The sequence below is a fragment of the Sphaerodactylus townsendi genome, linkage group LG02 (assembly GCF_021028975.2).
Source record: "Sphaerodactylus townsendi isolate TG3544 linkage group LG02, MPM_Stown_v2.3, whole genome shotgun sequence".
NCBI classification, from domain to species: Eukaryota; Metazoa; Chordata; class Lepidosauria; order Squamata; family Sphaerodactylidae; genus Sphaerodactylus; species Sphaerodactylus townsendi.
In genome coordinates this window covers 161,707,528-161,717,755 of record NC_059426.1, presented here as the reverse complement: position 1 = coordinate 161,717,755, position 10,228 = coordinate 161,707,528, and the positions used below count along the sequence as shown (strand labels likewise).

Genomic DNA, 10,228 nt, shown 5'->3' with positions numbered 1-10,228 from the left:
CCGCCTCCCCCCTTTCTCTGTCAGTGAAGGTTCCCGATGGTTCTGGAAAGAGGAGGGGGCGCGGCTATATAAGGCGCGCGGGAGACGCGGGCGCCGCGCAGTGCAGTCGGACGCGGAGCGCGCGGGAGTTCTCAAGCCTTGGCTGTAGCTGCTGCGAACGCTTGAAATCCAACCGCCGCCGAGGTGAGACTCGCTGTGGGGGGGTCATTAACAGCGACCGTGATGTGAATTTCGGCGTATGGCGGTTGCCCCCTCACACAACCGGGCCGCCTTTCTCCGGAAAGTGGTCCTGGCCGCCTCAGCTGGGCTGTGAGGAAGAGATGGTGGAATCGTGATGGGGCGGCCGAGGGGGGGGGGGGGTCCCTCGTGCTCGCGTTCGTGAAGCGGCGCCTGCCATTAATTTATTCGGGTGGCGGGGGAGACCTACCCGTGAAAGAGCCCGGAGTAGGCTGAATGAGCGCCTGTGACTGCCGAGTGTATTCAAGGGGGGGGGGGTGGCTACTGAAAGAAATATAATCAAATACTTCGCATTGGGAGGGGGGCTGTTGAGAGAAACACGGTTTCCTTAAGGGGGGGAATGAAATTCTCATTCGGGCTGGGAGGGGTTGGCTGATCAATGGGATAACTGAGGAGGGCTGCAGAAAGCGAAAGGAGGCGTTAGAGGACGGGCCGGCGGGGGGGAGGTCCCGTTGGTGTGGGTTTAACTTCCTACAGGTTTGAAGATGGGGGGGATCAAATCGGCCCTCACGGGAGATGAGATTGGCGAGGGGGGATTAGAAGGGAGGACGGGGGGTGAATGGCTGCGCGTGCACTCCCTGCGCGGGTCCGGAGGGTTGGCTTGTCAGAGGCGCCGGTGGAGGAGGGGAGGGGCTTAGAAGCGCGTGTCCGCGGTGCGGGGGATTGCTCATGAGGACGCGCGCGGGCGGGGAGACTCTAGCACTTTCTAGAACCCTCGCGCGTTCCGCTCGGAGGCCGGCAGGTGGCGTCGCTGGCTGGAGTCCCGACACGCCCGCCATTGGCGCACGTTCATTCATTCATTCATCCTGGGCGGCTTCTTCCTCGCCCCCCCCCCCCCCGCACTTGCAACTTGTTGTACCAGGCTGCACCCCCTCTTAAATTTTACATACCGGTAGCAAACGAGCCTGTGTTTGCAAGCCTGACCATAGAGGTCACTCAGGAAGTCTGTTGAACTGTGTACTTTTTGCTTTGAGTCCTGCCTTTTTAATGCTTCAGCTCTCTGAGCTCCGGAAGGCAACTCTTGTTTAAAGAGTGACACTTTAGAACTGCCTAGTATTTCTTGACAAACAGTTCACAATCGTGTTGTTCATATGCCAGTGCAGACAAAAAGGGCTTGGAAATATTGCTTTCTATACTAAACTGTTGCTTTACCCATGATGTGCCATATCTGAAATTGAGAACTATGCTTGGGCGCACCCAATATTTCAGAAGAGGTGCAAGCAAAATTCACATATCTGGATAGTTACTACATGCTTTTGGGGAATAGTGTTAGGGTGTTGTAAAACATCAATTATTTCATATTTCTTTTAGTAACGCATTTTTGTATTCTTGCTTTCTTGGTCTGTGTGCAGATGCCAGAAGAAGTGCATACACAAGATCAACCAATGGAGGAGGATGTGGAGACTTTTGCCTTTCAGGCAGAGATAGCCCAGTTGATGTCCTTGATCATCAACACTTTCTATTCCAACAAGGAAATCTTTCTCAGGGAGCTGATTTCTAATTCATCTGATGTAAGTAATTTTTTTTCAAAGAATTAGAAAACAAAAAGTTTACTTCAAACAAGGCTTCTTTAGTCAAACAGCTGCCTTGGGTTCTTTTGCAGGCTTTGGATAAAATTCGATATGAGAGCCTGACTGATCCAAGCAAACTGGATTCTGGAAAAGATCTGAAGATCAATCTTATTCCTAACAAGCATGACCGTACCCTGACTATTATAGACACGGGTATTGGGATGACCAAAGCAGACCTGGTGAACAACTTGGGTACCATTGCCAAGTCTGGCACCAAAGCCTTCATGGAAGCCTTGCAGGCTGGTGCAGATATCTCCATGATTGGTCAGTTCGGTGTTGGCTTCTACTCTGCCTATCTGGTTGCAGAGAAAGTGACTGTGATCACCAAGCACAATGACGATGAACAGTATGCCTGGGAGTCTTCAGCTGGGGGCTCGTTCACTGTCAGGCTGGACAGTGGTAAGAGTTACTTTTATATGTTTCTATTTCCATTCTGCATAGGGGGTGCAGTGCTACAGTTAGTGGGGGATTAGAACAATATTCATTAAGATGTTACTATTAGTGTATATTAAGAGTAGGGAAAGGGAAATATAGTTGCAATAGCAGACATTCTGTAATGATTTTTAAATGGGCTGTAGTTCAGAAGTGTTGATAAATTTTTTACAGATGCAGGCTAGTACGGTGACTAAATACTGGGGCTTTTTCTGGATAGTCACTTTAAGTTGGGTACTGGCAGTTACGGAGTTTGACTCTTTGTATTGCAGGGGAGCCTCTGGGTCGTGGAACAAAAGTTATCCTGCATCTGAAAGAAGATCAGACAGAATATTTGGAGGAAAGGCGAGTCAAGGAAATTGTCAAGAAGCATTCTCAGTTTATTGGCTATCCAATCACTCTTTTTGTAAGTTTTGGTTTACTGAAATATCACTGTTGTACATTATAATTACTATGGAATGTTTGTTAATATTAATCTATGTAGAACAATTTACCAAACAGCACTACACTATGTGCTTTTTAAAGATGTAATTCAGATGTAATTCTAACTTCAGTGTATGGAAGTGCTCTGGAAAATGTTCAATTCTCAAATTTGATAGTGAGTAAATCCACATTAGTTATCCAGATTAGACAATTCAGCTTTCTTGGCAAGGCCAACATTAAAATCTGGTCAAAGTTCAAGAATCAAGACATAATTCACCACTTAAAAGCAGTCACTGTTTTCATACTGTGCAGTCTTATTGATCTGTTCTGATCATTCTCCAAACTTCATACTCTTAAGTAGAGCCTTAATAATTTTGGTTTCACATGTTAACTGTTGTGCAGGTGGAGAAAGAACGTGATAAGGAGGTGAGTGATGATGAGGCAGAAGAAAAGGAAGAAAAAACAGAAGAAGAGAAGGAAGAAAAAACAGAAGATAAGCCAGAGATTGAGGATGTTGGCTCTGATGAAGAAGAAGAAAAGAAAGAGGGCGACAAGAAGAAGAAAAAGAAGATCAAGGAGAAGTACATTGACCAGGAAGAGCTCAACAAGACCAAGCCCATTTGGACCAGGAACCCAGATGACATTACCAATGAGGAATATGGAGAATTCTACAAGAGCCTGACCAATGACTGGGAAGACCACCTGGCAGTAAAAGTAAGGTTGCTGCTTCTATTGAAAGTCTGTGCTGATAAATTTCATAAAGAACTACAGGCAGTTAGTGTTACGTTAACTCTTAACATAAACATATAATTTAAATAGCATTCTTTTTGCCTGTTCTTTAAAGGCATTTTAGAAATGTGTTTTGACAGTTACTTCTCACTAAATGAAATTGCTCCTTTGCTTATTTGAAAGCATTGATTTTTCCCCCTTAAGTCTCCATTTAATTTGATTCTGTATTTTTGCAGCACTTTTCAGTGGAAGGACAGCTGGAATTCAGAGCACTACTTTTCGTCCCAAGGCGTGCACCTTTTGACCTGTTTGAAAACAGAAAGAAAAAGAATAACATCAAGTTATATGTGCGCAGAGTGTTCATAATGGATAACTGTGAAGAATTAATTCCTGAATATCTGAGTAAGTAAACTTTCACATGACCTAGAAATACTTAGGTAAACCTGTTATTGCTGCTGGAGAGTTTTCATCACGGCTGCAAGGGATGTAAACGTGTAAAGGAAGCAATTTTCATACAGCATGATGATTATCTGAAAAGATTCCACTAATCGGGAATACTGTACTAGCTAATGAGATGCTCTGGGAAGCCTACAAGAAAGGAACCTCACATTCCCCAACAGCTTGTTGCTGAATGTGGAGGTTGTATTTACCTACGTCTAAGTTAAATAGGTATGTGCTAAGGTACTATATTGAGTATACTGTCAGTGAATTTAAATCAATAACTGAGTTTTTGTACAGTACATGAGAGAAATGTCTGTCCATCTTACAGCATGCGTAACAAGGTTTCTGTTGTACTTTTGATTGTTTTCCCCTAAAACTTAGAATCTATATTTTACAGGTAGCGCTCTTAAAATTTGTAACAGGTGTTTTATGAATATTTTGGATTTTTGTTTCTATAACTTTACAAAGACTAACCAGGTTTTTTTTCCCATAGACTTCATGCGGGGTGTGGTGGATTCAGAAGATTTACCTCTGAATATCTCTCGTGAAATGCTGCAGCAAAGCAAGATTCTAAAGGTGATCCGGAAAAACTTGGTGAAGAAATGCTTGGAACTCTTTACTGAGCTTGCAGAAGATAAAGAAAACTATAAGAAGTTCTACGAGCAATTCTCTAAAAACATTAAGGTTAGTTTAAACAGTTAAGTGTGTCTTTTAAATACGTTTCTTGGGATAACTCTGTGTAGTAGCTTACCAAGCCTAATTTTTCTTCTAGCTTGGAATACATGAGGACTCACAGAATCGCAAGAAACTGTCAGAATTGCTGAGATACTACACTTCTGCATCAGGGGATGAGATGGTATCCCTCAAAGACTATTGTACACGAATGAAGGAGAACCAGAAACATGTGTATTACATTACAGGCAAGTGTAGTTTAAATAACCTGCTTGTTGATCAATGGAGACCATAATGATTAAGTTAAGATTGATCTTGCAAAGATAATTTTGTAGATAAAGGAATATTATTACTTAGAATGAGGTTGTAAAGTTTGCTTTTAAGAGACTTTCTATACATTAAGCTCTATACTTTCACCTCTGTGTTGCTAATGCCCCAAAACAGTAGTGGAATGTTTGTTAGAGCAAACTGGCTGTGGTAGTTGTGCAGGACTTGCTTTTAAGTAATTTATCTAAAGCTCAGGGTTTTTTTCTTCATAGGTGAAACCAAAGATCAAGTAGCAAATTCTGCTTTTGTTGAGCGTCTTCGCAAACATGGTTTGGAAGTAATCTATATGATTGAGCCCATAGATGAATATTGTGTACAGCAGCTAAAAGAATTTGAGGGCAAGACTTTAGTTTCAGTAACAAAAGAGGGTCTGGAGCTCCCTGAAGATGAAGAGGAAAAAAAGAAACAGGAAGAGAAGAAAACAAAATTTGAAAACCTCTGCAAGATCATGAAAGATATCCTTGAAAAGAAAGTAGAGAAGGTAAATTAAGCCAATCTGTATCCACTGGTGTTTCAAATGTAGTTGTGATCTTAATTGAGGTGTTACTGCAGCCTGTTAAAATCAAGCATGAAAGTACGCTATACTAAATTAGGTGGCTTAGTCCCCTTTAATGTAGGCTTTTGGTACTGAGCAATCTTGGTTTATGCAGTAGGAGAAACCTGTGCAACTCGAAAGTCCCAGGAATAAAACCTGAGTACAGTGGATATTGCAGGAGCAGAGTATTTGCTGTCTGTCACTAAACTATGATGTTTGCTAAGTCAGCTGGAATTTTGTTGCAGCTGAACTGGTTTATCATGGCCCTTACCCTTTGATGGCTTGTAGCAGTTCTCACCACAAAGTGGCTGTTTGAGGACATGTATGAGAACCTTAAAACAAATCAGCCCGTAATTATGTGTTTTACTGTTACCAGGTCAGTTAGTTTGCTTGTTGCTGTTTATATGGGTTGATGTCCCCTGCATATCAAGCTAATCTGACTTCATTAAGGGATTGTAATATCTTCTGAGATTTCCACTAGGTGGAGTCAATCTCTTTTATTTCCTAAGCAATGGTTAGCCTGGGCGGTTGTTGTTTCTATGGCTACAATGTTGCACATTAAGTTAAAAGAAGCAATGTAACAATCTGTTAAGCAATCTGTTCAAAGTTTTTTTCACTAATCCTCTCCATGTAACCTGCTTCAGGTTGTAGTCTCCAATCGATTGGTGACTTCTCCATGCTGTATTGTGACCAGTACATATGGCTGGACTGCTAATATGGAGAGGATTATGAAGGCCCAGGCACTTAGGGACAACTCTACAATGGGCTACATGGCTGCCAAGAAGCACCTGGAAATCAACCCTGATCATTCCATCATTGAGACTTTGAGGCAAAAGGCAGAAGCAGACAAGAATGACAAGTCTGTGAAGGACCTGGTCATCTTGCTGTACGAAACAGCTCTCCTCTCTTCCGGCTTCAGTCTAGAGGATCCCCAGACACATGCCAACCGTATTTATCGAATGATCAAACTTGGTCTGGGTAAGAGATATTTTCCATGTGTAGTTAAATTTTTCTTCCACTGATTTTTGTTTTGAAAAGGCACAGGTCATTGGTAAAACTTAGCTAAACAGTTCTTTGACAATATGGGTGCCTGATCTAACAGTCAAAAATAATAACTGAGCAATTGAAGGAAAATTAAAATGGCTCAAAGCAAACATGCAGAAAGAAAATTTTTTGTAGTCTGTCACATGCCTGAACAGAATTTGTTCTGGAGTTCTTAGCCTGGAGCTGGCACTCGGTCATCAAAGGGGTCAGTCCTTCACTTGAATGCTCTTAGTGGTGGAGCGAGGTTATATTCCTTAGAAGCTTTTTAATTGTACTAACAACTAATAGAATATTATATGGTAAAGAGTTGATTCAAATTGTTGTAGAAGACAGATTTCTAATACAGTGCAATTATTTTGTAATCTTCTCCAGGCATTGATGAAGATGATACTGCTACAGAAGAAGCTAGCCCTGCAGTTGCTGAAGAGATGCCCCCACTTGAAGGTGATGATGACACATCACGTATGGAAGAAGTGGATTAAATGACTGACGGCTTGAGAGGAATTTTGGATGTTTCCTTTTTCCCTTGGCTTTGAATAAGTTATATTTTGTATATTATGAATGTGACCTGCCAAAAAGTCTTTTGACACTTGTCTGCATTCCCTCTTTGTATTTATTTTTGGAGATGTTATACCTTTATTTTTGTTACATTGCTTTTTTTAAGGTAATGTGAGATGCCATTGAGGGAATATCCTTTCTTTGATGTATAACACTGTACAATCTTATATACTGGTGAATAAGGAATATTGGTTACTGTGTCAATGGCAGTGGAAAGGAAAAAGGGAGGAAGTGGCGAACTCTATGTTCTGCGATGTTGATGTTAAACCTTGTAAGTTCCTATAACTGAACATCCATAACATACAATACCTAGTAGCTAGGTACTGGAACTGAAAATATTGGATTGTCTTTAACACCTTCCTGTTCAAAGTTCCAAGGTATTGATGTTTAGTTTTTTTATACTGTAAAAAGGATTCTAAATTTCACTCTTACCATAGAATAGAATCTGCCGTAAAATCTATTGTGACTAATGCAGTTTTGCATGTACAGTTCTATTCTGGAAGTATCTAGAAATAAAGGTGTTCTGAATTAATATTGGTCACAGAATTGCATGTGTCCAGTGTATCCTTCAGTCTGGTCTGGATGTCTTTTCCTGCTCTTTTATCAGGATCCTGGGGACAGAAATACCAGATTTTATGAAAGTGTGCTTTTCCATTGTGTTGGCAGTTGCTTTTCTGTCCAATTTGAGAATTACAGCTTTGGGACGAATGTTGGTAGAAATTTGGTTTAATTTCAGAATTAACCTAAACCAGTAAACTGCCAGTAATCTTATTTACCTGATTGAGTTCATTTCTGGTAGAAATTAAAAAAGGACTTAACGTTCAGATTGAGAAACTGTGTATGTGTGCTGTTACATCACAACTGACATACAGTGACCCTATAGGTCCGTGGAGGCGAACCTTTGGCACTCCAGATGTTATGGACTACAATTCCCATCAGCCCCTGCCAGCACAGCCAATTGTAGTCCATAACATCTGGAGTGCCAAAGGTTCGCCACCACTGCTATAGGTATTTCAAGGCAAGAGATGTTTTCAAGTGGAGGTCGTTTGCCATTGCCTGCCTCTGTGTGAGCTGATAAGAGTTCTGAGATAAATGAATGGCCCGAGGTCAAGGAGCAGGCTTCATGTGGAGGAGTGGGGAATTGAACCTGGTTCTTGGGTTTAGAGTGTGTCACTCTTAACCACTACACTTGTCCTTTGTGAATCTGTAGCTCACTGCTGACAAGAATGCTTGATGCAGTCTTTTCTATTTCTCTGCCAGTAGGCAGGAAGGCAGGGCCAACACAGAGCATAGGCACAACTGGCCTGGTCCTATTTTTTGTTTCTACTTGTGCCCTTCTCCTAATGTTGCAGAGTCATTTCTTTGCTTCAGAACATTTTGCTCTGTTGAAAGAGAAGTCTTGCAGGAGAGGAACAAAAGCAGTGGAAAAAAAATTCTCTTCAGTGGGCCAAGTTGAGCCAGAAGCAAGTTGTATTATTAAGGGGAATGTTATTTATTTAACGGCCGTGAAATTTTTCTGCGTTCACCATTGCACAGGGCGAAAGAAGTGAGAAATAATTCCTGAAGATGTACACCTTGTGTTCATGTCGGAATACACTGACTGATAGATGCTTCTGCTGAGCTTTAGGGTGCTGCTGGAATGGTTTTTCATACGGTTGTAAAATCTTACACAGCTAACTGTAAAATGCTGTCAAGTCACAGAGAACTTGTGGCAACCCAGTAAACCCACAGGGTTTTCAAGGCAAGTGACTGACAGGTAGTTTGCATATTACCTGTCTTGCCTTCATGACCTTGATGCTTTCTCAGCGAATTACCAGCCAGGATTAACCCTGCTTAGCTTCTGAGAGTGGATGAAATCAGGCTAGTCTGAGCAACCCAGGCCACTTACAGTAGAGAAATTTTTAATACAGGGCAGTAGCATTGAGACCAGGTCCATGCCCAGTAAACACTAATACAAGTGACCGTGCTGACAGTTTGATTTGGAGGAAGTTACAAATGTGTGTAACGACCACAGTAAGAAATAAACCCAAACAAATTGAGTAACAGGCATATATGGCAATCAGACACAAAAGATCTGCTACACTTTGGCTGTGGGTGGCTTCAAACACAGTGTAGCAGGTATTTTGCGTTTGATTGCTACACCCTGCAGCTAAGGCATAGCAGGTATTTTGTGTTTGGTAACTACCATAGTATACCATCAACTCAGTGCTATGTTTGCCTGTCGCTAAGCATGAGAAGACAAGAGTCAGTGGAAAACAATAATGCCAAGAAAAGTTGGACAGCAGGAAAAGCAGAAAACCCGAGATGAGATAGAGTGGCTCAAAGAATCTATGGCCCTCAATAACTCCATCCTGTGCAAACTCATAACGGTTGATAAGGGAGGCATTACATTTTGCCCTTTTGGTAACCTTTTTATACCTTCAGTCATGAAACATGATGGAACAAAGGTCCACATTTCTATTCATCTTCACCCAATACATAATTGGCTAAGTGATGGAATGAGTCGACAATTCACTCCTAACCAATGGGCACACAGGACTCATCAGCCTTCCCCCGAACAAGGTGTCAGCTAGGCCCAGCGGTGAGGGTGGCAGGAAGCCACCAGGCCCACTAGTACCGTTGCCTTAGCATCCTCCCCCCATCTTCCCTGCCACAAGCCTCCCCATTCCTCCATCCACCCTCTGCCACTCCCCAAACACCAACCCTACCCTGGAGAGGAGAGAAGCAGGAAGCCACCCTCCACGCCAGCCCTGCCACAATCCTCTTCCCAATTCACCCTCTCCTACCCCCCCCCCCCCACAACAATCCAGGACAAACCAGGTAACTTACCAGCTACAGTGAAGTAAAAGTTGTTGGGGGAAGGGGGTGGAAGGTGGGTAGGCAGGAAAAGCAGCCTCCCCCTGCTCTAGATCCCATTTTATTAAACCATAAAACAGGCTTTACTGCTAGTGTAAAATAAAGGGAGACAACCTTGAATGCTGTTCTAGGCTCTGAAGCTGAGTGATTTATTTAGTTTTAAATAACTGCATGCAAAACCCTATGCAAAATTACTCCAGTCTAAGCCCATTGAAATGAATGGGCTTAAACTGGAGTAACTCTCCTGAGAATTGCACCGTAAGCAACTATGTAGGAACTCAGTGGACCTAGACCACAAACTGAAATCTCAAGTACAGTAGTAAGAGTAGGAATCTGTTGCTATATCTCTTATTTTAGCCAAAAGACTATTAAAACCTGTGGGATATTTAAAAGTGGCTGTTAA

General features: G+C 42.4%; 1 protein-coding gene across 1 annotated transcript; it reads left to right on the top strand.

Moving 5' to 3' along the window:
- The first annotated feature begins 31 nt into the window (after positions 1-31).
- LOC125426750 (heat shock protein HSP 90-alpha) lies at positions 32-7,515 on the top strand. Its single transcript, XM_048485437.1, has 11 exons — positions 32-183; positions 1,590-1,748; positions 1,841-2,207; positions 2,513-2,646; positions 3,066-3,377; positions 3,629-3,794; positions 4,327-4,517; positions 4,606-4,753; positions 5,045-5,313; positions 6,012-6,345; positions 6,784-7,515. The coding sequence occupies exons 2-11, from the start codon at positions 1,590-1,592 to the stop codon at positions 6,891-6,893; spliced, it is 2,190 nt and encodes a 729-aa protein (XP_048341394.1). The 5' UTR covers positions 32-183; the 3' UTR covers positions 6,894-7,515.
- Positions 7,516-10,228: the final 2,713 nt, after the last annotated feature.

Bases quoted from the DNA above. Each gene is read 5' to 3' on its own strand.
- LOC125426750 (XM_048485437.1), top strand. From the start codon at position 1,590: ATGCCAGAAGAAGTGCATACACAAGATCAACCAATGGAGGAGGATGTG. The intron at 2,647-3,065 runs GTAAGTTTTGGT...ACTGTTGTGCAG, and splicing joins GCTATCCAATCACTCTTTTT to GTGGAGAAAGAACGTGATAA. The intron at 5,314-6,011 runs GTAAATTAAGCC...AACCTGCTTCAG, and splicing joins TTGAAAAGAAAGTAGAGAAG to GTTGTAGTCTCCAATCGATT.